At 41.5% G+C, this 27,713-nt stretch overlaps 2 protein-coding genes across 4 annotated transcripts in view; both read left to right on the top strand.

Annotated features, from left to right (window-relative positions):
- Positions 1 to 6: 6 nt before the first annotated feature.
- ncapg2 (non-SMC condensin II complex, subunit G2) lies at positions 7 to 9,650 on the top strand. Of its 3 annotated transcripts, none has more exons than XM_037079928.1 (27): positions 7 to 152; positions 382 to 509; positions 1,233 to 1,412; positions 1,524 to 1,638; positions 1,746 to 1,903; positions 1,998 to 2,132; positions 2,224 to 2,318; positions 2,395 to 2,551; positions 2,632 to 2,724; positions 2,804 to 2,929; positions 3,028 to 3,207; positions 3,448 to 3,600; positions 3,866 to 4,088; positions 4,172 to 4,269; positions 4,498 to 4,668; positions 4,752 to 4,822; positions 4,921 to 5,074; positions 5,180 to 5,353; positions 5,497 to 5,613; positions 5,896 to 6,039; positions 6,964 to 7,063; positions 7,235 to 7,428; positions 7,704 to 7,838; positions 7,974 to 8,077; positions 8,646 to 8,746; positions 8,845 to 8,944; positions 9,062 to 9,650. In XM_037079928.1, exons 2-27 carry the CDS (start codon positions 432 to 434, stop codon positions 9,111 to 9,113), a joined length of 3,408 nt encoding a protein of 1,135 aa, XP_036935823.1. In that variant the 5' UTR covers positions 7 to 152; positions 382 to 431; the 3' UTR covers positions 9,114 to 9,650. The 3 variants fall into 3 exon arrangements, with proteins under 3 accessions (XP_036935823.1, XP_036935822.1, XP_036935824.1); XM_037079927.1 differs by having other exon boundaries at positions 24 to 165; XM_037079929.1 differs by having other exon boundaries at positions 24 to 165; positions 4,501 to 4,668.
- A 1,613-nt stretch (positions 9,651 to 11,263) lies between these two features.
- The window catches only part of ptprn2 (protein tyrosine phosphatase receptor type N2), a 133,162-nt gene continuing 116,712 nt past the window's right edge, over positions 11,264 to 27,713 (top strand). Inside the window, exon 1 of the mRNA XM_037079639.1 lies at positions 11,264 to 11,670. Within this exon, the coding sequence (XP_036935534.1) occupies positions 11,586 to 11,670 (85 nt within the window). The 5' untranslated portion in view covers positions 11,264 to 11,585. The remainder of the gene's footprint in view (positions 11,671 to 27,713) is intronic.

Raw genomic sequence — 27,713 nt, forward strand, 5'->3', positions numbered from 1 at the left:
GGTGTGGGGCCCTACGTCAACAGTTGACGCACGACGTCATGACGCAAGGCACGTAGCCTCGCAGGGTCGACTTCATCCAAATTTGCGCGGGTTTGCTGCTGTTATGGGTGGCTGTCATCTGGCTGTGGTCGGCTGAAAAATATAAATAAAGGGTGAATATTGAAGGTATTGACTCATGTTTTATGCTGTAATGATCAGAAGTCATGATAGTACAAGTACCAGTGAACAGAGTCGGAGCGACGGTCGCAAATAACACTTTTAACGCTAACGACAAACGCACTGCCATGTTTGTTTTGATCTCGCCACAGTAGCGTCAGTCGGCTAGGTTAGCTTGTTAGATTAGTGTAAGCGCTAACATTACTGCGCGTTTTCTCTTTGCAGGTATACTGGGAATCTTCGCCCTGCTTGTTGTCGCTTGGAAAGCTGGAAACATGTCGAAGCGAACGGCGTTTTTAGAAGCAGCCTGCAAGGAAAATGTGGAGGACTTCCTTCGCTTTATCCAGCTTCACGTAAGTAGCTTCTTGCTGATGTAACATCATATGGATGTGTTTCAAGGGTTAAAACTCTGAAACTGTTTTATTAAGGGAAGCTTTTATTGCTGGGCTGTTGTATTGTTTGAAAATAGACTTATACATGTAAATGGGTCATTTAAACACTTGAATTTATATGTTTTGTGTATTTGACATGTGAGCTTCTCTTATACTAGTTCTCAGTAATAAACATAGATCTGTGTCTCAAACTCTCCTTGATTTTAAGAGAAATGGATCTGAAAAGTTGTTGAAAAGTCCTTTTCATGTTGAAGAAGTTTTGGGATTCCTGCTAAATGTTTATATTTAAGAAAAATATCTAAAAAGAGTCTACAGACTTTTATCAAAGTCTACGATTATTACATATATGTAAAATGTGTTATGTGTTCTGTGTTTCATTACATTTGACTGTTTCATTTAGTCACATTTCTCTGGTATTTGATTCTTTGATTGATAACATTTTGAATAAATGTATTTTCAAATTAATGTCTATAGTTAGATCAATAGGTGGAGATATATGACAGGTTTCCAGTGCCAAGTGTGAAGATTTACTCACTCGGGACTAAAGAAAGGACAGCATTGTCTTGCATTTCTTTAATAAAAACAATCAAACAAGCCTTTTTTACTCATAGATTCCAGTGTTTTTGTAGCTGTCAGTATGTCTCAAGTTGTGCTTCTCTCCCTCTCATCTGTATCACTGAGCAGAAGGACAAAACGGAGCCTTTTGATGTGGAGGAGGTGGTGCAGGAGATGCCAAGAGACCAGAGGCAGACTCTATGGGGGAAACTGGCTCCACTCCTCCAGGACGTCCTGCAGGAGCTCCCTCCAGAGCGCTGGGACAGGGGCAGGGAGGAGGGCATGGAAGAGGAGTCAGCTGTAGACCCTGTGAGTTTACATTATATTATCCTCACAGTTTTAGCGTGTTCTGTTGGTACTCTGCATAACTGTTGCTTTCATATGATCTGCATGTGCTGCTTGTATTCATTGTTCCTTCAGAAACATGTCATGGCTGTTGTGGATGGCGTGACACTTGTGGCTGCACTGTCCTTAAATGTCCTGCAAGATGGTGACACCTACACCGCCCTCCTTGAAATTGCCCACAGGCTTCATGGTCGGTGCCTTGTGAATCTTTCTCTTTACTAAAACTGATGTGTCTTAAGGTGGATAGTTGTTATCACTTCATGAGATGAATCTAATTTTTTTGTGTCTTTCCCCCAGATGTCCTGGTGTTGCTGCCTGTCTCAGAGTCACCTCTTCAACATCATATCCACATGTTGTGCGAGGCCTGGTGGAAGAAGGACCTGACAGACAAAGAAAAGTTTGGTCGCACTGCTTTTCTCATCGCTCTGCAGAAAAGCTTCATTTTGAAGAAGCCAGTCAGTATACGACCTCAGTTATGTTTCAGATAGATCAATATTTGGCCTTTTTCTGTGGACTTAAACATTTTCATCATTCATCTGGCCTTGTCAGGGTGCTGAGATCCAAAGAGTGTGGAGTCTTCACGATGTGCTGTTGAGTCTGGACTACATGTCAGAAGACAATAAGCAGATTGTCGACTTGTTGCTTCAGTGCTTTCACCGTCCTATTTACATTAGAAACGATGACGTGAGTAGTTTGCGCTTTTCATTAACTGTCTGTTTTTTGTTGTGGCTTCGTCATTGAGCTGTCAGCTTGACGGTGCATTTTCTCATCACAGGGAAAACGATTCCTGGTGTTTCTTTTCAGCTGGAACGTCAACTTCATCTGGGTTATCCATGGCACCATCAAAAACCAGCTGGAGTTTTATAGCAAGTAAGACAATTACTTTATTCTCATTGTCAGTTTTCTCTTTTTGCTCTTTCCTACTAAATTGCTCTCTCTTGTTCAGGACCATGACGACTCATATTATGGAGATCTACTTCAGAGCGTGGAAGAAGGCCAGCGGGGACTTCCTGGAGCAGATTGAGAGCTCGTGCATTCAGGATTTTATGCAGAACGCGATTTTCCTTCATCGCTCTTCTCCTGTCCATGCCAAAGTCCGACAGGTAGACTCATTAACTTCTGTCGTGATTTGTGTAATGTATTGTGTGGGGTTATTATCTGATCTCCTTTCTCTGTCATGCAGATTGTTAGCTATTTCCACTCAAGGAAGGGCTGTCACGCGGTGGACAAGATGCTCCACAATCTCTACAAGCCTATTCTTTGGAAGGCTTTAAGTGTAAGGATGCAGCTTTTTAAGACGCCCATTTTTTACTATTTTATTCTTGTCTAATGTGTTTCTGTATGGTTTCCCTCAGGCTGCAAACTTTGAGGTGCGAGCAAATGCCACTCTGCTTTTTACTGAGGCCTTCCCGATCCACGACCCGGATCAGAGCAACCAGAAAATAGATGAGACCATTCAGAAGCAGCTGGATGCAGCAATGGTGAGAGACTCTGAAGCCGCTTGGCTACCTTTTTAGCTTAAAAAAAAGATCACAATATAGTGAAAATCAAAATAATAAACCACCTGTGTTATCCTCAGGGCCTTCTCGATGACACTCACCCCACTGTACGCTCCAATGCCACCCTGGGGGTCTGTAAGATCCTTGCTAAGTGCTGGGAGCTCCTCCCTCCTACAATCATCACAGACTTCCTGAAGAAGCTGGTGTTTGAGCTGGCAGCTGACAGCAGCTCCCCTGATGTCCGCTGCTCCGTCTTCAAGGTAGGAGATGGTGTTTTTCTTTCTCTTGGGAAATGTAAAAATGTAGAAGATTGTAGAGATGGATTACAATATTTCCAACAATCTCAGCTGGGATTGATGCAATTATAACAGTAATTTGGGATTTTGTGTTGGAATATCTTAAGCATGATTGTCACTGCAGGCATAATTAACACAACTGGTTTTATTGGCAGTAGACAGGATATTGAACTGACTTGTGGTCTGTGTGCTGCTTCTCCCCAGTGTCTGACTATTGTCTTGGACAACGCCCTCAGCCATCCACTGTTTGAAAAACTCCTGCCTTCTCTCAAATACAGCCTTCATGACAACTCGGAGAAAGTCCGTACAGCTTTCCTGGACATGCTTATCAAGGTGAAGGCAGTCCGTGCTGCCAAGGTACTGTCTCTTTTTACTTTATACATTGTTGCAAATGATAACATCAATGGGCTCGTACTGTTGCTGATATTGTCTTGTCTTATTTGTGGTTTTGAAATGTGTTGCTCTTCTTTTTTTTTGAATTGTAGAACCAATAAAATTAAACATTATTTTGGCCTCTTGACTGGGAATTCAGTTGAATCAAATTGAGACACAGTGTACTAACAAGATGCAGGTTGAAGGTTGAAGGTGTAAACAGAGGATCTTCCTGTGTACCACTGTCCAGTTTTGGGACGTGTGCAACATGGACCACCTGCTCGCCCGCCTGGCTATTGATTCCCATTCCGTTTCCAAGCGCATCGTCGATTTGCTCTTCAAGTCCTTCTTCCCCGTCAATGAGTCGGACCGGGAGTGGTGCTGTCGCTGCATCACCCTAATCCAGATGAATCCCATGGCTGCCAGGAAGTTCTACCAGTTTGCCCACAAACACACGGCCCCCACCAACATAAGTAAGGGATTGTAACACTGAATGGAAGTTATTTAGTATGTGGCATTACGTGAAGTTCTTCCATTGTTTTCTTTTCTTTTCCAGTCAAGCTGATGTTGGCCATTCGCCGTGTTCTGAACAGCTGCATCCAGACTGACTTTGACCAGACAGACATTAATGAGAGCAACAAGGAGAACAGCGCAGTAAGAAAGAGTTGACAGAACATATTATATCTGTATTAATATTTGTTGTTGTTCAATAAAACAGATAACTATGTTACTGTTGCTACTCAAACTAAACTTTGAGAAAATCAGATTGAAACTGCCTTATTTCATTAATCCAAACCATAATGAGATAAGAGATGAGATGGAAAAGCTTGATTTCAACTTGTGGCTGAGTGTATAGCGGTTTAAAGTAGAGTTTGATCTCAGCAGGCTGAACCTCTGCTGGGGAAAGACATGGTCATCGTGTCCCGTCTGCTGGAAGTCGTGGTCATCCTGTGGAAAAGTGTCGAGAAGGCCTTGAGACAAAATGAAGAGGCCCAGAAGTACACGTATGCCAAGTTTGGAAATGTCATTGCCAAGTATTTCCAGACCTTTGAGGTACTTCAGCCCCCATGTGCTATTGTTTCTCTTTCTCAGTTATTTTTTCAACTTTGTGAAAAATGTCTCGATTTGTTTTCCAGGATGAACAGTGTACAGCTCCTCTTGTACAACTGGCCTCATTCATGCCTCCAGCTGCAGTTCCAACATTCAGGTGTCTCAGTCTCATTCTGATTTTCACCTTTTTCTTTCGCATTTTATTGACTCTGTCCTGTCTAACCTGCCTCTGTCATCCCACTCTCTTGTCCTCAGCTGTGGTGTCCTGTCCAGACTGAGGAGATTGGAACCAGGAGCTGCACCCTCACAGTACAGCCAGCTGTTAGACTGCATCTGCAGCTGGGGCCAGGTTGCTGACATCCTGGATCTCGTCACTGATTGGCTCACAGAGGCTCTGCCAAAGCAAGGGGTAAACACAACACCGAAGAGCTTTGACCTGGACATGAATGTATGAAACTAATGTAAGGTTTATGAAAAGTTAGAGATTTAATCCAAAACTTCTTTCCAACTTCAGGACAAGGTGAACGCCAATCGGAAGGTGCGTATCCAAGAGACGGTGGAGGCCAAACCAGAGCTGGCGCTGGTCTACCTGGAGTACCTGTTCAGCCACACTTCAACACGAGAGAAAGTCCTGGCTCTCGGTGAAAGGCCGCTGAAGCAGCTCCATACAGCCCTTGGAAACTGGAGGGTATGTCAGAAATCATTTATAGTGTATAATTTGTTTGTAGATGCATGATAAAGCATACCTCATCAGTCTATGTTTTGATGTATAAATAAATGTTATATCTTTCCTTTGTGGGATCTGAGTTGGTGTGATATTTATCTTCACAGTCAGTGCTGTACACTCACCTGAGCTCCACCACAGCGGACCTTAAAAGTCCTGATGTCGAGACGGCACTCAAAGTCTTTGTGTACCACGGTCGCCTCGGCGCTCATCTGCAACATAGTGTGAGTTTGTCGTGAACACGATTCGCCTTTCTTCCTTCTCTAACCCAGTGACATTTATCCAGTGACCACACCTACTGGCTCCATGTTTAGTGTAGTTATTTTCTCTGTAGTCGTAGCTGTTCACTTCAACAGTGTTGAAGCAAGGAAGAGTACTAATAATGGTCTCTTATTCCACTGACTGATGTTTGTGAGCCAGTTGGCCTTGGTGGTATATTTTATTCTCCTGTATCTAAATGTGAATTGTTTTCCTTCTAGAAACATAACAGTTTTGTTCTTCCCTAGTCCTCAGAGGGTCGAGAATACCTCCTCTCTTTGGAGCATGTGGCAGCGTGGGTAGCTGAGAGGGTGCTGCCCTTCCTGGCTAAACGTCCCAACGATGATGAAGAGAAGGAGAAGTCTCCACCATTGGCTGCAAAGATAACTGAGGTGACAACAAATATGGGTCGGATGTATTCTAAGTTTCTGTTGAGCCTTTCCGGTCTATGATTAGTGAAAATAAAATGACCTGCTGAGTACTAGAGGCTGCAGGACGCACCAGCATTTCATTTGTTTGCTGTCAATTTAGACATCATAAATGTGTGATCGAGGCAGATGAGGTGGGAACATTTCCATAACAGAACGTTACTTATAGCAGATTAACATGAAGAAATTATCACCACACACACCAGCCTCTCTGTATAGAACATTTTATGGTTCTTCTGATGCCTGTTGACACCGAACATAATCGTGCCACTGATTTTATCTGTGAGGTCTTTTACGATGGATGTTGATCGTATGGAGAGATGGATGGTTGGAGTGCATCTCTATTTCCTAAAGAATCATAATTCCCTGCTGGAAATCTTGTTCATAAATAGGCAGCTTTGGTTTTTGTCTGACTCATCCTCACCCTAACACAACTCCTGTACCGAGGCTGTAGATGAAAACACACAGTTAGGTTGTTATCAGGAACATTACGTTTTATGAAGCCTTTTTTTCTTCCTGCTTCCAGGACTTTCAGTTCTGCTTGGTAAATTTAGACTCCTCGTAGATTGTTCTGCTCCACTCCACACACACACACACACACACACACACACACACACACACACACACACACACACACACACTCGGCATGCTTTCTCCTGCTCATACTGTACCACTGAAATGGGTTTATTGTCTTTAATTGTGCTATTTTTCTTCTGCCTGCCAACACATGGTTGCTGCGATTAGATACTAAAAAAAAAAATACTGTGATAATAAAATAAGAAAAAACAGTGGAAATGAACTTACTTGGCTTTCTCTCAGACTTGGTGTCATCTCTGGTTGTTGTTGAGTTGTGTTTGTCTTCATGGTGACGATGATATGTTCCGGCAGAGTTTCCTGACGGTGTGCAGAGACGTTTTGCTCGTTGGTCTTGGTGACGACACGTTCAAGGGTCAAATGCTCCACCTGTGCTCCCTCACCCTCCTGTCAGGTGAGTGTCTCAAATGTCTGTTTAAGTGATGTCACGGCAAGGGTACCCCGTACACTGCACCGAAGAAGGAAAATTGCAGTTTGAAGTAACTAAAAAACATGACGGAAGCTTTTAATTCTGTCCTGTTGCATGATGTTTTGTTTTACCTGAACTGACATGTTGTGTTTGCAGAGGCCGGCTACCTGTGCATTCCTGCAGTGCTCCCTATTTTGAAGGAGGTGGCAGACAGCTTTGCACCCGACCAGGCTCAAGACAATGAGGAGGACCCAACCACTGTCATGCTGGGCGTGGTGGCCAACATCTTCCACAAGATTATCGAGCTCTTGGTTCGCCGTCTTAGGAAGGAACCAGAGGAGGGAAGACAGGTAGACATTTTAACTCCCAATTTTGTTGATTTATTTCTTCCGGGTATGTCTTGAAGCATCTTTAGGTGATTTTTTTTTTATAAATATATATATCATTTTTACACCTTAAATAGTCTTAAATGTGAGTGTGTTAGGACCAAGTTGCCACTGACTTTAATCAGATTTCATCTATATTTATCTTTGAATTTCTTTATATCAGAATGAATCAGGATCCTCCACATTTCTGGTGTGATTTATCTTTAAAAATCCGAAACACTGTCTTTCCCCTGACCTAGCTGTGTCAGTCCGCGCTTCCTGCCCTGACAGACTTTCTCCAAGTGGCTCAGGCCTGGGACACGGCGCCTCTCAGCGGAGTCTTCTCGACTCTTTTCGCTGTCACCGTCGTAGAGCAGAGTCATTTGCTTCAGAAGGTACGAGACGCAGCATTTGTCTTATAGCAATATCCCGCACGTCCCCGGGTATGATAAGGGACTTGAGCGATTACATTCTTGAGCAATTCAATTAAGGGGATGATGAATGCTGCTGCTGTGCTCTCATTTTTAAAGATTACCCATCCTGAGGAGGTGATCACCCCAGAGTCAGTGGAGGACATGCCTCCTCTGCCCAGCATCCTACTGTCTGTCATCCTCAAATCACCCGCTGTTACCAGGTAAATATCTTCTGTCTTCTTCTTATGCACACTAATAAGGCCCAACTAAACATGCAGCTCAGACCCTGTTCAGACCTGGTAGTAACATCCATCCTAAATTGACATCCAGCATAAAACAAGAAGAAGAAGCCACAGCAACACAAAACACACAGTCTGATTTCCATGGTAATGCAAATTACTATTATTAGGTTATTGTATTGCAACATCCCCAGAGTAAGTTGTTTATGTTTGTTGTTGTTTCATAAACATGCTTAATTCTAGAAATAAACAGTAACCGGTATCAGCTTCTTCTTATGACTCCCTTAAAAAAATCACCTAATTTTGTAAGTTTTTGAGTTAGGAGGAACTTCATAAACTTAGCAAAACAAAGTCTGTGACACAGTCTTGATAATTTGGGTCTTCTTCTTCTTCATTCAGCAAATGTCATACATTTACCACATATATTTGTGTAAAAAGATAAACATTGTCCTTTGTCCCAGCAATTGACATGTTTATTTGCATATACATTCACTTGGCCTACATGTGATTAAAGTCACATCTGTGTCTGTTCTTTGAATGTTTCTTGCAGGGCGTTTTTGACGGAGGTCAGCTCATCTGTGGACTCGGAGGCCATCAGCAGTCTGAATGAAGTGGCTGCCGTCCTGCGCGTCTTGGCGGTCATCAAAAACGGTGAGTTCACATGATCCTGATATTCAGAATCACGTGTTTCTCGCCGGTAAAGATAAATCAGTTTGTTTTATTTCACACATTGTTTTCAATTTCATTAGTGGGGCAGTCTAAAGCGGCACTGAAGAGCGCTGCCACGTCTGCACAGCAGCAGCTTCACAAACATGCAGCCACGTCTGTAGACGGCAGTGACATCCAGAGGTGAGTGGAAGGAAAAAGATATATTTATTTTAGACAATATGTTGATAAATAAATGAAAGGTTTGGGGATTATGAACTGTAATGACCAACTTTTCATCTTTTCTTTTTCTTACCATAGGGTTATTTATGAATCTTCTGTGAAGACCTTGAATGAAATTCTGGATTTATAAATTGACCTCTTTGATGTGTATTATCTGCTTCACATTTGAATTTTATTAAGCTGAGGAAAGCAGTAAAATATCTTCTCTTCTGTTGGAATTACAAACTTCCAATCACTAGCAGTTGAAATAATGACAAAAAAATGAATATTTTAACTTCACTGATCGGCTTTTTAAAACATATGGTTTGGATTAAAGCTGAGGATTTGTGTGGTTCTGTTACTATGTTTTTCCAGATTGGCTCCACTTCTCTCAGTTTATTTATTTCTTGATGGCACACATTGCTCAAGTCTTCTTTCTCAGGCTCTGTGCATTGATAATGTTAAAGAAATATTGATTGTGTACCCCAGACTGAAGAAGTACTCTTTCTTATATCGAACGGCATTCTCACCTCCACTTCTATTTTTTTTTTTATTTTAAAAACAGTATCATATGAAATGGATCTATTTTTTTCATGTTTCACTTGTCTGTGTTTATATATGTGTTGGTCTGTCACCATGTAAGCTTCAGTGTGCTACTAAAAAGAATAAAACAAATGGCATCAATCAACCTTAACCTGATGTGTATTTCTTTTGCAGATGTTTTTCTTGCCTGTACAGCAGTTTGCCAAGTAATAACACTGAGCAAACAAGCAATAAATCATCCTCTCTTCAGTCCTAAAGTTGAATGGCATCCATTTTAAGAAATCTGCATACTGTTCTGCTTTTATCAGTATCTGCAATTGTGCTCCAAAGGGACACAGAGTCAGAGGTTTTATCTGATTTGTAGCTGCAGCTAAGAAGAGAGCAGGTCACCATTAATTCACTGTCCTGGGTGTACAGATTATATTTAATATTTTTTGGAATATTGTTTTCTTTTCTCACACTTCTTTTACATTATTTGACAGCTGCAGATTAATATTTTACTAAGAAAACATGATAGATTTGTTAATATGTTGCAAGGTCACACATGAATCCACCTGGTAGTACATAAAGTAAATATTAACTGCCTCAAGGCCGATCCTGATAAGAATACTGATAATGTAGCATTTGTTAAATTTTAGACAAAGAAAAGCTCACATGTTGAGAGTAAAGACAGATGATTTAATATTCCATGTTCTTCTCCTTTTATCTGTTTATTGGTGGATCACAAACCAAAATGTAACGTGCAAACAGCCACATAGTGTGTCGGAGATTGTGTGTCTATGTTTGCATATAGGTGATAATCTTTTATTTTGACAAGTTGACAAAATGTGCCACTTCCTGTTTAATTTTGGGGTCCTTTCTGTGTTTGTTTTATGATTGTTATTACTTTCTTTTAACATTGAGCCAGTTTATTATGTCAAAAGTCTGCCTTAATGTTTTTGGGGTCTTTGTGTATGTCATGTATTGACGTGGCTCCAAACATCACTGAAATCAAAATAAAAATGAGTACAATAGTTTAAAGTTGGTATAAATATCAGCCAGGGCCGTAATGGATATATTACACTGGGCCTACTGTGATTTTGGCCCCCACCCGCAACATGGACATTTTGTTTTGAGTATTACTTCGACGCCAGAAGATTATTCTGATCATTTACTGAGTAGAGGTTCGTATCATAGCTAATGATTTGATAGCTAAGGATTTATGATGATGTATTTAGTCATTTTTTCAGTTAGTTAGTCATATATTCATTGGAAAAATATATCTAATGTTGTGTTTAAAAGAAGAAAAATATAATGTAGAATAAAGGTTTTGGGTCTGATATTGTTTTAGATTTTTAAAAAATATTCTCATTAAACATTTATCATTTAGGCAAGTGATGTTCTTTTCCTCCTGTGTCTGAGCCCCCTGGTGGTGAGGAGGCAGAATGTCATGATAGTCACACGTCAATTTTATTGAAATTCATGGTGTTAATGTTATATTTATTTCTGTAGCCTGACTTTTCCTATGATGGCTTTTTTGGCCTTCCTCGTAAATCAGAACAGCATATTTACTTATTTATTTATTTATTTTCCAGTCAAGTTAATAAGATGCATCAGTCAATGTGAACTTTTATTTCTTTTTCTCTGATTTTGTGCTGCCTCCATGGCTTCTGGGCAGCAATCATTCAGCTCCCCTGTCTGCATCCATCCATCCATCCATCCATCCATCCGTCCGTCCGTCCCTCATCCTCGGCGCTGTTGCATGCTGCACGCATCATCCCCTCCTCACCATGTGTGTGTTGACGTCAGAAACTTAGGAGGGGCTCCTCCGTGAAGCTGGTTGCTGTTTGTGGTGCTGAAACAACGCCTGTATTGTGTGTGTTTGCCCGTTTCGTGATTTTTTTTCTCTCTCCCCTCTTCTCTCTGGCGTTTCTTCCTCCTCCTCCTCTCCTCTGCCCTCCACAACATGCCTCTTTAGTCCCGAGTCTCGTCTCGTGCGGCTCGCGACCCTGAGTTTTTGCGTCAGACATGCAGTTTTAGCGGGAGGCGCGCGATGGATTAGTGAAGCGCCGTGAAAGCGAAGCTGAGGCAGGAGAGCGCGATGGATTCACTGTGCCGTCCCGTCCTCCTCGCTGCACTGGCTGTCAGCCTCTGCTCCTCACCTGCCCTCGCTGACAGGAAATTTGGTAAGAATATATTGCATTTTTTATTCTTATATACCCCCCCCCCCCCAACAAAAGGGGGGGGGGGGAAACAAAACCCTCTTCTTCTCCAGGTGTTGTTATTTCTTCTCTGTGTGGTGCCAAATCCACCTGTCTGGTTTGCAAAAGTTGTTCTATACATATTTCATTTATCAAAGTGCATGTCTCCTAAAAAAAAAAAACGTGTGTGTGTGCGTCGGTGTGGCTTTTGTTTTTTTTTGTGTGTGTGTTTTATTGCAACGACATCTGAAGATCCAGCATCAGAAAAAAAGTTACATAATGTGTCAGGCCTGGTGGATGAAATGCTTCCTCTGAAGAATCATCACCTATATCGTGAACTCTTATTCTGCTGGTCTCATAATAATAATAATAATAATAATAATAATAATAATAATAATAATAATAATAATAATGCACCGTGGGCCACTTTTTGCAGACACATGCACACATGTAAAATAACGCACTGGATTTCATATGGATGCCCCTGTAAGAATTACTCAACACATGCCCTGAGGACCATGCAATTTTTAAATCCAGTTAAATATTTAATCATATCCTATGCCTCCTCATCTTTCATACAGGCCTGTTTCATTTGCCAGACTTGGCCCGCTTGTATTTTCATTACCCTTGATTTGTTCTTCCAGGCCTGCCTCACTGTAATCTAACAGAAAAGAAGAAGAAAAAAAAAATGTGGCACATGTCCAAAGTATGGCATATTAAAAGAGGCGATAGTTAGAAATAGATCAGAGGATCTCAGACTCGCTGCTTCAGGTGTGTTTTTTCTTATCTACCACCTCTGGTTTACACCTCTAATCAGCAGACAAATGCAAGACCGTTGAACTTATAATGAGCAGGAGGTAAATATAGGTTTCAGGCTTGCACTGTGCTTCTGTGATGATTCATACAGGCATCCAGCTGCATCATATTCTTTATATTTAGAGCAAGAGGATGTCCATCGTTTCTTAATCCACACCATCCGCTGCCTGTCTTCTTATTTCTTATTATAAGAATGTCATTCTCACTTTAAAGGGGGGTTTTTCCCTCCCTGCGAGCCGGCTAATTTATGCCTTGAATACTTGTGAATGAGTCAGTGCTTATTCCCGGGGTGCTTTTTTTCTCTCATTGAATTCTCCGTATGTTTTTTTCTGTGTGTAGACGAGGTCTCCGTCGTCAGACTGTGGCTGGGAGTTAAGGGGTGCTTATTGTTTTTAATGAGTCCCACTGTGCATTACGCCGTGTCAGTGGAAAGCTTTAAATCAAGGTGTGTCAGCGTGATGTAGCAGCATATATTAATATATAGATATAGATATATAAATGTATATATATACAGTGGCTTGGTGTAATAAACAGAGTGCATATTAATATGTGGGTGGGTGTGTTTGTGTGGGAGAGAGGCAGCCAGTGTGTGCTGTGTGTGTGGGTGTACGTGTCCCACTTGTCTGAGAGCCTGTGAAACCCAGACAGGGAGAAATAAGTCTGCAACTGCACGCTCTGATTATTAAATTAACTGCTGTGAAATTTAAACAGTGGTCGCGAGGCCGGCTCCGTGCGCGGGGCTAAGAAACATTTGCACTTCTTAAACTCTTGGTGCCTGAAAGAAAGTGTCGTCTCTGGTATTTCTCAAGCAGTTTATTGCACTTTACAAATCTCCAGAACCTGTTTGGAGGTTGCAGAATTTGGCTCTTTAACGCACAAGCTCATGTGTGAGTGTCGTTCTGTGGTAACAAGCACACAGAACTGACAATGATATCTAAATCCAAAATGTAGAAGAAGCAGTTGGAGCTCTTCGTTACCTTATTACGAAGCCAAAACACTGTAGGCCTAACTACTGAACATATGTGATTTCTAGCATCAGTCACTAGATTTTAAATGATGCTGTAGAAATGTATAATTTTTATCATAACAGCTCGTCTAACCTCCTCAGAGACCCAACTAGAAAGCTAACGCTACAGTAGTTAATATCTTCGGGGGAGACATATGAAGTGTAAGCTATTGTAGCAGTGGAGCTAGCCAGGGCTAGCCTTTGCAAACGATTAAAGTTTATTGACACACTTTTCATTACTGAGATATGTAATGATAAAGTAGTCATTTTGATGAGCCAACACATTGGTAATTTAGTTTCTCAACACATATAACTAATAACAAAAAAGCTAAATCCAGTCAAGATGGAGGTTAAACCCCCGCGCTTGCTAACGATAACTAGCTCAACTGCCATTACAGCTTTTGAGTCTAGTGGAAATTTCACGACTTGGTTTGATGAAGCTAACATAACCTTTAAATCATATTTAAATCCCTTGCATTTTGAATGTATTTAGCAAACCGTATTTGCATAGCGCCTGTCTTAACAAACTGATTTCAATATAAATATGAGCGAAACAGAGGTACATTCAACCCCAAGGAGCTGTGGTGTCAAACTAGCTAACGTTTATTAGCGACAGAGCTAAGCGACTTGCTAACAGTAAATAGCCTGCCATATCAGCTTTTGACATAATGTTACCTTTAAATCATATTTAAATTACTTACATTTTGAATTAGTTTAGTAAACTGTATTTTTAAAGCACTTTTCATAAACTGATTTCAGTGTTCTAGCACATAGATGGACAGGGACACACCTAGCAAAACAGAGAGGCATTTAATCCTACATGGGCTTTGGTTTATAGCCAAAATAATCAAAATAGCTACCGTTTGGTCAGGCTTTAATTTAAAGCACACGGTGTCTATGTGTGAAAAGGTAAATACCTACACCTGATCATGATGGAGATCAAACTAGCCCAAAATCATTTTTAACAAAGTGGATAAGCTTCCTGTGTTTGAAAACTTTTACATTAATCCAATCATGATGGAGATGCAAACTCAGCTAACACTAGCTATAAGCTGAGAGTAGCCTATCTGTATCCGCCATCTGGGCTTGTGCCTTTACAAATTTAAGTGATTTGGTTTTGTAAATCTACCCTTTAAAACACACATTTGAATGTATTATATTGCGGATAAATTTAACAAATATTCCAGTAAATATGGACGGTAGGCAGATGGCAAAACAAAGATGTGTTAAATCCCTTATTACCGTTGACTGCAAATGAACAAAATACCTTATTTTCTTCTTTGTTTAGAGTGTTTGTTTGTTTTTTATTCCTGAAGAACGACCAAAGGAAGAGCATGTGCATTTACAGGTCTTATGTAAGTCCCATAGTTTCTTACCTAAGCAGCCAAAATGACGGCATTACAACGTTTACATCTGTTACAGTAGAGTGAAGGTCACATCTGCCTCACGTCGTTTAGATTCACTCACAGATGTTTTACAGGACGACATAAACTGCTGTGAAATACAGACGTGCTTGCCCGCCGTCATCCTCCATTGTAAAATCTTTGCGATCTCTTCCAGGGTGACGCGCTCGTCTTTCAGTGAACCGGAGAGGTCATGGGCGGGTTATGGCATTGTACTTTTCCTGCACTCCTCCTCACTGAAGCGACTCACTAAACCAGCTTTGAGCCCAGTTTGCCTTCAAGTGAGGCGTAATTCAACAGCATGCTTGAGAACTGGCCGAAGGGTGTTGTTTGTAGCAGTGGGAGGCTTTTGACGACGTTAACGAAACTGTTACAACACGTTAATTATGTCATAAAGTACACCGTGGCAGGCTGGTTAATTTCTATTAATGAAAGAGGAAATAAGGATAGAATTGAATTTGGGATTGGCTTCTTTTCCACCAAGAGTGCAAGAAGGTTAATGCCCTGTTTACACAACGTGAGGAAGAATAGAATTTGAATAATGAATTCATTTACTACTGAGGAGAGTCCTGCCAGTGGAAAATCTGCAGTAATTGATTTTGTTGTGCACTCCGGCGCCTTGCAATCAGTGTTGCTATCAGGCCTGTTGTTAAAATTCAGTCCAGGGCCTCTTTTCTGTTTGCAGAGGTTTGGCAGTGTCCTGAATCCCAATAACAACCCGTGGAACAAATAAAAATCCCATAGTTTGCTAACCGTACAGGCCACTCTTTTCTGCAGGAAGGTCATGTTTTGTCAGCAGGACAAATGTACTTTGAGGAAGTTTGTTGAACGGAGGCCGCATCGACTAAAATAGAGGAATGAAACTTAAAAAATTCAGGTTTTGGGATTTAATGAAAAATGAAAGTATCACTCCGACTCGAGGTGTCAGCCCAATTCTAATAACACCCTCGCGGATCTAGCAGGAACACAAATATCAGACTGAGTGTAACATTTTTTTTTTTTTTTTTAAAGTGAGACGGCATAGAAATGAAGAAACTTCAGGCCTTAAATCGCACCACATTGATCGTGCAGATAAATCCGCGTGTAGCATTTGCACTGGGCTTTAAAAGAGCCCGTCTCGGCTCCCTGTCTTACTTACGCTCAAATTAAGGTTAGTGTTATTGATGGATGGAGATGTGTGACACGGGTAGGTTATCTCCAATATGTACATGGGGGCGGTGTCCTTTAAAGCTGCGCTGCTGGGTCTTTTCATTACGGCTTCTATCAGCAGCTGTCGCCTGATATACTCAGACAAGTTAGATTTGATTCATAGGCTGCTGAGCTCTATCTATTTTGCCACAGGCCTCTGTCATCCCGTAGATATCTGGACTGAGTGGAGATATCAGATATCTTACAGTGGTTGTAAATCATCTGAGGGGATTGAGATGTGGTGTGAACGTGGCGCTGTACAGTATATTGTATCCGAGGGAAGGTTTGGACACTCGCCTTCACTTGAAGTGGTTTGTTTTCATCCTGTGTGTGTGTGTGTTGCTGGGACGCTTCCCATCTGTCCCAGGGGTCCACTTAATTTTCCACGCGCTTTATCCTGGGAGCAAGCCTCCTATAGTTGACATAAGACGATGCTACACCGAGTGGATTTATGTGAAAAGAAGGAGCAATAAGAGATAACTATAACTGTGCTGCAGATCGAAGTCGTACGCTGTGTAGGAATACATATCATGAATAATAACTCTCGCGTTTGGTGTCACGATGACAGCAGTGTAGGGAGTGTGAAAACAACCGGTCCACAGTCATGCTAGCAGTCATGTGCTCACAGTGTTGGTGTTTAGCATCTTCACATGTTAACAAACTATTTATTACAGTAGGGTCAGGTACTGAACTTTGTACTTTTAAGGGTGCCTACTAAGTACAGATTACAAGTGTAGACTTATTCAACATTTTCCTGTCAGATTGCCGGTAAAATAACCAAATATTTCGGTAGGTTTACGCGAGAAAGATGGTGTATCGTCACTCCTGCAAGTAGTTACAGTGAGACAGGGCAAAACTTGGTGCAATATTTGTAGTGCAAAATGCAAAGCTGACCAGGATGACACTTCTAACCTGAGGAAACACCTAGTCAAGCATAATATATATCTAAAAGCCAGAGGGTGTACCCTTTTTGAAAGCAGCTAACGTTAGCAAACCTGCAGTTATGAATGTCCTTCGAGAAATGAAACCTCTGACATGAACGACGAGGCGTGGACAACTTCAGTCACAACTTCAGTAATACATTAGCTAGCTGGAGTAGTATAGAGAAAACTAGTTGGTTTTTTTTACTGTCTTGGTTGATGTTATCTTAGCATGTTTACTAGCATTAGCCAAAGATTAGCACCTGGCTGCGTCCAACAGTGCTAACTACTATTATTAACCTGCTGTTTAGGACGCTACAACAGTATATGAGGTTGTCGGTATATGAGTAGTATGAAACCAGCAATACGTGAATTGCATACTATTTAGGGAAACTAAACAGCAACATTACAAAAACATTGGTGTTTCTTCTTTGTCTTTGGATCATGGAGATTAGACATTTACATTACAGTTACTACATTCCAGTCCAGGTATCCTGGTTCAGTAAAAGCAGTTTCTCCAGCTGCTGACATTGTGGTTTTTATAGATTTATAGATGTTTGGAACCAGCTCATTTCTTATTTCATTTCAGGCATAATGGTTTTGTAGGTACTTGGACATAGACCAAAGAATTGGAGAAAATCTAATTTTTGTCCTAATTTTGGCACAATCTTCAGACTTCTTACGATTAAGCCTGGATGGGCCAATCCATCCAAGCTGAGACATTTAACTCAAAAGGGCTAATGCAAACATATCGATGGCACGAGAGGAATAATGGTATGATTAGTGAATAGGATTCATCCTTTGAGGGCTATTAAAGGATTTGAAGTTCATAGCGTTCCTTGTGTTAGTTGTTGAGATACGTCAGCCTGGTCCAAAATAGACCAACATTGTCATCACTGGAGCCCTCGCATTGCCAAAAACCTTGAATCAACTGTCTAAACACACAATATGTCCATTCAGAACTCAAATCAATATGCTTTTAACGCCAACACAAAGCAACACATTCCTCACAATGACTCAGACTGTATATGAGTCGGTAAAAGCAGAGACTTTTCTGAATAATAAAAACCCGGTTTCTAAAACTCTGCTTGAATGCCCGCAGAAACCAAATCATAATTAAAGTAAAAAAATGATCCAAGGATAAAAGCTAATAGGACTGCCAAAACTAATATGACCCCGCTGTGGTGTCTCAGTTAAGGTCGCAGAGCATTTTTCTTATCTCTCTGGACGTCTGAGTCATCTTGACAGAGCTGGTTTAGGGTCAGCTTGAGGCAACCAGTGCCGGGCCCTCAAGTTCAGACTTTATTGACACTCTTGCGTTCAGTAAAAGCTTCGACTCATCCAATAAATGGCAAAGTATTTATTAGATGGGATTTTATTTAGCTCCTCTTTGTGCACATGGCCGCGCTGGATCGTTAATGAACATTTGGTGTTACTTTCAAAGCCTGTATTTTTTTCTAAATGAATAATCTCAACAGCTGCAGCTGAGTGTAATTGGTCTTATATCAAGATTTTCATCATCATCTGTTATTGAATGTAATATATGCCAATTGAGTCTAATTTATAAACATACAGTGTTGTAAACGAGCGGCAATGAGCCGACATACAGCTGCTGCAGCCTCGGTTTTTTAGGTTCAATCCGACATGAATTGTAAACTGATAAGCTATTCATGAAGCGTTTCATATTCACGGGGAATGGGAGATTTTTTAAATTTCATTTTGGAAAGTTGCAGCCTTTAATGTGCGAGCGGCGAATTTTCGGAAAGAAACGACACAAGGCGGGCTGTATATTCCTGGCTTGGGACGCCGCCACGGCTGGTGTGATAACAGACGACGTGCGATGTTTCTTTGTGACTCAACAGATGCTCGGAGGAGTGTGTTGGCTTTGAGTGGTTATTGAGACGAGGGAGTGGGAGCAAAGCGGCTGGCTGCGCTTCTGTGTCTTTCCCCGACAAATGTCAGCCGCTCTTGAGAGGAAGGAAGTCAGAACTGTGTCAAATAGACGTGTCGAGGCAATCCATCTCGTTATTCCGTTCCCCTGCCTCAGTTCAAGGTGAACCGAGGAAGATATTCTGGGTCAAGGAGGAACAGGGCCGCCAGAGAGGGGAGGAAGGTTATGTTAGATTTTTATTTTAGGCTATAAATTCAAAATCAAATTACATTTTAGTGGAGGTTTTTCACTCCTTGGGGACTTGTAAGGTGTAAAAATATGATTAAATTATACTACTGTGTTGGTAAGACTGTTTTTCCCACTTGCATATAAAAATGGCAAAAAAATGTGCTCCTTGCATTTTGTCGCCTCGCCATATACCTGAGCTCGTGACACAGACAGTGTGAAAGCGTCCTCGGGTTATAAAAGCAAGACTGGACCGCCCCCGTTGTGCCTTTTTTTCACAACTCTTTCGTTCTGTTCGAATTAAACAGTGTTTGGTAAAGGGGTCAGCATGAAGGTCACCTCTGTGTTGCAGCGCCACGATTTATAATGAGGACAATAACGCTGTAATGAGGGTTCTGAAGGTCCGCGAGTTGAGCACAAGAATTAATCTATACTATCTCGGCTGTGATTAAAGCAGTAACGTGTCTGCCTCGTCTTAGGCTGATGTTGATTAATACTCTGGACCATTTCTCTCTGCGGGAGGGAAACAAAGGAAGAGGCGAAGCAAGGGAGAGATGTTGGAGATGTAATTTTGCTGTTTTTGTGACTAATTGATGTGGCTGCTGTGGTCGGCGAAGTACATTAGTGACACTTCCCCCTCAGAATTTGGCTCGGATCCACCACAATTTATCTGGTCTGCACCACTCTCACTCCCAGCTGTAATAAAACAAGCTGTTTTGTAGCTTTACTTAAGAACTGCCAGTGTGATTGGCTGGATGAAAAATACTGCTGGACCCCGCCGCTACCGCTGTATTTGTGGAAAATCTGTCAATGCTCCGACAAGTAATAAATCAAGTCAAATGCTCTGTCAAAATAAAAGCAACAAAAATCATCCACAAGGCTAGCTGGATGCATTGCTAAAGCTATGAGTAGGCTAGTGGCATTCTAGTTTGGCAGCTATAAGTACTAACAAAAGCCATTTTTGTTGTTTATATTCATTATTATAAAGTTAGGTGTTTTCTCACATATGAGTGAGTTATAAGGTGTTGCTGGTTTGATAGAGATAGCAATAGCAGAACAGTACACAGCCACTGTGCCTGTTGTTCAGCAGCTAGCTAACTCAGTAGCACAAAGCACCTGAGGAAAAAAAGCAAGTGAGAGGCAGCTGCAGTGACAGACTATTGTTCAGGCGCTAACAGTCTAGCACAAAGCACACTGTCCCTGAGCCCATTTAAGAGCGTCTGTGGCAGTGACACACTCTTGTTAGCACAAAGCACACAGCTCCCATACCAAAGAACAGAACCACTGGCTGAAACAGACTAATTTGGTGGCTAACATTAGCACAAAGCACAAACCAGCCCGGTTAGCACAAAGCACACACCTACAGCAGTGAGCAGTAACTGTCACACTGGGTAGCCTTTTCAGACTGTGATATGTTCATAATGCCTATTTTGCTTGTGTTTACATGATTGTGACATTTAACAGAGTTGTTTTTATGTATTTATCAGACTTAAAAGAGGTAAGACATGTTGTAGAATGCAGTGAACTAGCCACTTATACATCGCCAGGATGGCCAGTGAGAGCTTTGTGGCTTTCGGTGTCTGTGATTGGTATGTTTGGCTTCAGGAAAGGTCTGTGGATTCTCCCCCATGAACACTTAGTTTGAGCAGACAGAAGTATGGATAAAGTGTCATTCTAACCTGGGTACCCAAATAGCCCTTGAGCTTGCAACCAAAGGTGCTTCGCTACACAAGTGAGACGTTTCATTTGAAAGCTATAAAATTACGAAAGAGTGATGTGAGCACACCACCTTGATTTGTATGTCCACTTTTCATCTGCAGGGGAGGTATTGCTCAAACACAGTTGGTCTGCGATGACCTGCACTTTAAATGAGGTGCAACTGGCATCATAAAAGTTAAATATTTCACTCCATGTGGAGGACCGGAGATTTCCCTCAGGGCCAGGTTGTGTTGGTTCACTTTGCGCCCCTCAGCACACGTGAAGGAGGACACTTAACAGTTTGGCTCGCTCCGGTTCTGCACTTCAACACCCAATCACACCTCAGAAGAGGGGAGAAAATCAAATGTCTGAATCATTCATCGCGGGTCAGAGAAAAGGTCAAGCTGACCTATTTCTGGGTCCTCTGTTGCCGCAGTGACGCTGCCATCTTTAATTCATGGTGGTTGTCTGGGCTGTAGCCTGGAGCTGGCAGCTGAGTGACTGAGAGTGAACTGCCTGACTGGGAATTCTGAGACAAATTCTCTGGAAAGTCGGTGAGAAATGTGTTTGGTTACGCTCCTCTGGATGTCAGGTGGTTTCGTGTCAGCTTCCCTCTTCAATCAAAGTGACCTCAAAGCCCCCTGACTCCTCTCCTGCTTCCAGCGTCCTAGTAATTATTCATGTCGTTAAGTAACCTTTGATTTATTCTCTGATGCACTACATTTGCCTTGAAGGGGAAGTTTAACATTTTGTGATAAAACACTAATTTGCTTTCTTGCCAGGAGTAAGATGAGGACATGTCTGTGTGTGGGCTAAATATGAAGCCACAGCCATCATCCAGTTAGCTTAATACACTGATGGAAACATATCCAAAGTCAATGCTGAATATCCCCAGACTCCCTTTCGAATCCAAGTGTTTTTAAGAGTTTTTCGAGTGAGGAGAAAGTTGAGAATCTTTCCCAAACTTTGCTACAGCAAATTCAAAATTATTCATGCCTTGTAAATTCAGTGTTAAATGCAGTAACTTAAGTTGTTTCTTTCCTTGTTGTCAGTTTGTTGCTGTTTCTGTGTCTAAAGTGCGTCTGTCCTCCCCGAATGTCGCCGCTGTTGGACCAGTGATTTAATCATTTACACCAAATTTATGAAAGAAGCAAACATTTTATTGACAGAAAACATATGAAATTTTTAAAAATACGGTAAACAGTAACCAATATAGGCAACTTCTTTGGAAGGTTGCACAGAAGGTCTCCAGTTTCCCTTAAAATATTGCACAGTTTTGAGAGTTGTTGTGTTTGGAGAAATTTCACAAACTTTGCGAAACACTGTTTACAACAAATTCTTAACCGTGCGGGCCTTCATGTAAATTCGGCAAACTTTATATGTGAAGATATCTCTTTATTTGTGATAAAAACAAACAAACAAACAAATATAATTTTTAAAATCAAAGCCTCAACAGTATTCCTTGGTATTTTTGTAGTGTGCAAATAAGATGTTAACATGGATCCATTCCAGAAACATGAAATGTTGCTGTGCAGAACCACATTTACAGCAGAATCTTGTCAAAGCTCAGGAGGAATGTATAAAAATGTATGGTGGTAAAGTCACCACTGCTGAATTGCTGACATGTGATGAACAGGTTTTTGACAAGAACAGGCCTTTTGGAGCAGAGAAAAGCTTGGAGCCATCTTTAATTTTAGCAGGAGAGCGCCTTAATGACACAAGCTGTTTGAATCTGCGGACATGGTGTCAAGCTGATGCTAATTTGCTTGCAGGTGATGTTTCCCGTCGCCGTGCCTGCTCCAGCCGCGGTGCTTTTTTCAATTCGCTTGCACTTTTATTGCCGTTGTCACCAGCTGCACTTTTCTAAAATGGCTTTTTTGGCCGACAGTACAGGTATGTGTGTGTGTGTGTGTGTGTGTGTGTAGGTAAAAATGAGTAAGGTGTCCTTGGTCCCATAATTATAAAAAAAAAGATATGTCGTTGGCTCCGGACAGTGAATGAAATATGTCCTAAACTGCAGCAAGCTCTGGGAGTGGCTGTCCTCGCTGCCAGACTCCCAGCATCCTCCTTGGCCCCTCAGACATCACAGATGGTATGCTGGCGCCGGCCAACCACCTGTGCGAAGGGAAAGTGAGCGATCAAGTCTTTTGACTCCTTGTTCAGCCTTGGGTTTGGCCACATCGAGACATATTTAATGTTCCAGGCAAGGTCAGCCGATCACAGCCAGCCGATCACGGCTGAATGTTTGAGAGAGTCTCAAGCAGCTCCGGCGCGCTGAATGCTGCTCCGAGATGTGTCACGGATGGCTTAATAATGTACACGGGAGGATTATCTAAGATATTAATATGGTTATAATGTTTTCTAATGAGAATCTCTCAGTCGTAATTGCTTCCACATAAATGACCTTAAATGAGCTTTCCCTTTAAACACGCTCCTCTCTGATTTCACGCCTCCCAGAGGGCAGACACCCGTTCTGTTGTGTCCCTGACACGCTGCGTAGCTGAGGTTTTTAGCTGAAGGTGAATTGTTTTTGTGTGTGTGTGTGTGTGTGTGTGTGTGTGTGTGTGTGTTGATCTTTGCTTACTTATACAGAGGATGCACTTGCTGCCCTTAATAGCAGTTAGTTGTAACAAGGCAGGCAGGGGGTGTCATGAGGAGGTGTCTCTCTGCCACACAGCTGTGGATAAAGACTTTGGGGATGTTTAAAACACATCTCAATTGATCCAGTTTTCTTTTTTTCTGCAAGTGTTTTAATGGAAATCCTCCACAGCATATGGCCAGAGAGACAACGCACTGTGAGTTCTGTCTACCATTTCTTTTTTTTTACAGTCTTCTGAGAGCACAGGCCACTAACTACAAGTATATCATGTTCAAAAACTGTGAACCGACTTACTGCATCCATTGACCTTCTGTATTCTCCCAGCACGCTGTAAATTAGGTCACTCTGTGCCTATTTTGGGAGGTGAAGCTGCATCACATTTACAGCACCTGTAGGTAGCTCACAGCTAGTGCGGCTGCTGCTGATTACTTTCATTATTGATTAAAGCTGATTGAAAAGATGTTGATGATGATGATATAAAAACTGACAAGGCAGTAAATAAATACTTGTTACAAACCTGAAACAAGAGAATTTTGGCATTCTTGCCTAACTGATCCAAATAATGAATCAGCTAAATTTTCTAGAGCCAGAATGTTACCAGATTTTGGGGGCCGATATTAAGAAGGAAATTCCCCAAATTTGGTCTTGAAACACCTTTGACAACATAGGATATTACACAGTTTAACAATAAACTTTATTTTCTCAAATGACAGTCACTTGGAATTCAATAATTATAACTCATTCCAAGCGTTGTTTTCTGTATGATAATCTGTTTTCACATCCATCCTCAATCCTCATATTCGAGAGTCTGAAACCAGAGTGTCGTTTTTACATTCAAAATAATCAAAACAAATAAAAAATCTATCAATTATTTGGAGCTGCAACGATTAGTTAGTATTCAGTTATATGCTTCACATTTATTAATTGATAAGCAGTTGAAAATAAAATGGATCAACAGCTATTTTATTGTTATTGTTCTGTTTTGAAGAGAAAATGTCACATTTCAGATTCTCAAATGGTTATATTTGCTTGTGTTTCTTCTCTCGCAATCTCAAGACATCATCAACTATTAAATGCATTGTTAGTTACGGCTCAGTAACTATTGAAATGTTGTAGATCCAGACAATAAAGATAACACACATCACATCACCCTCAGCTGATCCTTTAAATCCCACTTACTGTACTCACTCCTCTGACAGTGGGTTTCCCGTCTATGAGCCTCCAGGATTGATCCGTGATGAGGTTGACATGGCAACAGAGCGTCATCACTCGACAGTCGAGTGCAGCACTTTTTTTTTTTGGAGGTCGTTTTTGTTTGTGAAATTATCTTGTACGCCTAGGATTACACGAGACGAAGCGGCGGCTACTCTTTGTCGGGATGCTTCATTAAGATATAGCCTGGACACAGTTTTTTTTTTTTTTCTCCTTCCTCAGCCGCGACAAGTCGAGCATCCTTTCTTTTTTTTTTTTTTTATTCCGCCTGAGGTAATCAGCAACATCCACTGTGATTGCGTTTTAATTAAAAGCCGCCATTTTAATCATCTCTGGCACGGTGTTGGAGAAAGAGGATGTGGCGTTATCAATCCTTTGTCCCTGCCCATCACACACACACGCGCATACAGTCACACATGCACGCACGCACACACCATGTCTGACTTACTATGCTTGGCTGGATGCTTCATTAAATGGAAGGTCGTAATTAATATTGAGAGCTGACAAGGCCTCCCAGAGAACCCAGTGAATTAAGCGGGGAAGTGATGAGGAGGTAAAGTTGAATGGACTGACACTAATTGCCGAGCGGAGAGATGCTTGATCAAGAGGGACTGGGTGGCTCTTTCAGCTTCAAGTGGCTGCTTCGCTATAAGTTTTGTCTCGGGTGTTTTCGATGTTCCCTTCCAGCTAAATCTAAAGACTAAGACATCCTCAGTCCTAAACTACTGAATTTTTCGTTTTTCAGGGATTCCCAAAACGACGTGACTGCTGCAGAATATACAGCAGCAGGAGTAACATTCATACATTTCCTTGTTTTAGGCAACAAAAGAAAACATTGTCATTTCCATTAAAATACCTACGTTACTTCTGTAGCTCCTGGATGAAAGTCCTGTGATTGTTTGACCTCACCCCAACCTGATCCTCATGAGGACACAGTTGCTCTTTACTTCGCCTGACTGTCTGCTGCTGTAATCATTTCCACAACCACCAGGGGCTGCTGCCTGTCAGGAAACGTAAATATGGGTCATAATAAGCTGCTTTCACACTCGACCTGATGACTACAGACTGCCAAAACCAGTGAAGTGAAAATCATTCTCTTGAAAAGTCTACTGCTGTTTGATTTGGTCTATAAAAAGTCAGAATGTTGTAATTTTCTATACGTTTTTTTCCTGTTTTTTACTAAAACAAAATAGTTGTATATTAATATTCAAATGAATTAATCAACTAATTGTTTCAGCTTTGATGAAAATTTCTCAAGGGCTCATTTAATAGTATAGCCATGTTCATATCATCCAATGATTATATAATACAGCTACAGAGTACATAGTCAAGACTCCAGTGAGTGGACATTAAACCTGCATTACCAGGGTTTTTTTTGGCCAAAATACATTATTGTCTAATAGAGCTGAACAGTGAGGCTCTGGCAGTGAACTCTGACATTGTTTACCACAGAGCGGCCATGATTTCTCTCTCTTGTGGAGCTGTTCAAAAAGCACATTGTCACTGTTTAGCTCAGCTTATTAAGCTGACGTAGGAAATGTGTCCACCTATTAACACATTTAGCAGATACAGAGCAACAACAGTGTACAATTAAAGAGCTGTTTCTTTCCACCTGATGACGCCAATGCAAATGTTCACTCTCCTTTTAGCTCTTTTTGGGTATCCACCAAGTCCCTAAGGAGATATCTCCGTCATTAGCCGCTAAATGCTCCACTCCGTTCACCAGCTAGTTGCTAACACTGTCTGTCTGCTGTTCGGTGCTGGTGGTGTTTGTTAGCGCCTGCTGCAACCCTGAAAAGACTCTTGAGGAAAACTGAAAATAGTAAATGTACTTAAAGTGATGATTCTTTCACTATGAGCGACTCTTTTCATTTTATACATTCATTTCACTGATGCAGTTGTGTGCATTATAAAGCAGTTAGAATAAGTGCTTCCTGTATGTTTTAGTAGAGCCTATAGTATTTATATAGAAAGGAGTGTCTTAGTGGAGCTGCAGTAGCAGAAAGTTTTGGAGATGAGGGGATGTAGGAAGCACAAAATAACATTTGGGTTGTCTGAAAAGCAATTTCGAGCAGCAAGTTGTTTCTCGTCAGTTCAGAACATTCTGCCTTACAGTTTTTTTTTCTTCTAGAGAACTGAGTGACCTTACAGCTCTGTTATGATGCCTCACTCTACATCATTAAATAGCCATTTTGCTGACATATTGAAGCCATTATCTCCGAAAGGTGTAATTTCACGAAATGTGCCCTCAGCTTCCGAGCAAAATGGCTGCGCGTTGTGTCCGTATAATCAAGTTCTCACGCGGGACCAGACTTCAATAATTAGAACAGAATAATGACCCCTAATGATGGATCTGCAAATAAACTAACTTGATGTCTGAAAAGTTCCTGTCTCATCACACACCTGTCCTGATTGTCTGTCCTCTCTGTGAGAACTGATTAGCTGACTCCTCGCACCTATCTTCTCATTATTAACATGGTCTGACAGACGCCTCCTCCTCCTGCCCAGCCTGTTCTTTATTCATGGTCATGAGCTGCTCGTCGCTGTCCGTGGAGGCCAGCGGATCAAGAGGTTGCATCCAATTACGTCACTCCTACTGATGAGCCGAGGGAGGGAAATAACAAAAATAAAAGACTCAAAGAAAGACGTCCGAGGCTCGGCCCGGTTGTTTACAGATTGTCTCTGCGTTGCCAGCGCTGCAAACGCCATGAACACTTTAATACAAGCCTCTCAAGGGCTTATTGAACAAACAGAAATTTCACGTTCCAAGTAGCTAATTCCTTGGCTGAAGGTCTGGTTTTATTGTCTGCGCCTGTTGTGACCCTGAACGCGCCACTCCATGCAGCCTGCAATGCCGAAGATTACACTTCAAGAGGAGTTCTTTGTACCCAGTGCTCATTTTCCTGGAAAAAAACAAAACAAAACAAAAAAAAAAACGAGTACATGTTGTGGATCACCTGTACAGATCGGCGAGCAGAACAATCAGTCCTCCGCTCGCTGCAACTCCCACGTGTGAAATATGAACACAGGGAACAGCTACCCATAATGCTCCTGCCATCTGTTCATTTAT

Source organism: Acanthopagrus latus, chromosome 19, assembly GCF_904848185.1.
Source record: "Acanthopagrus latus isolate v.2019 chromosome 19, fAcaLat1.1, whole genome shotgun sequence".
NCBI lineage: Eukaryota > Metazoa > Chordata > Actinopteri > Spariformes > Sparidae > Acanthopagrus > Acanthopagrus latus.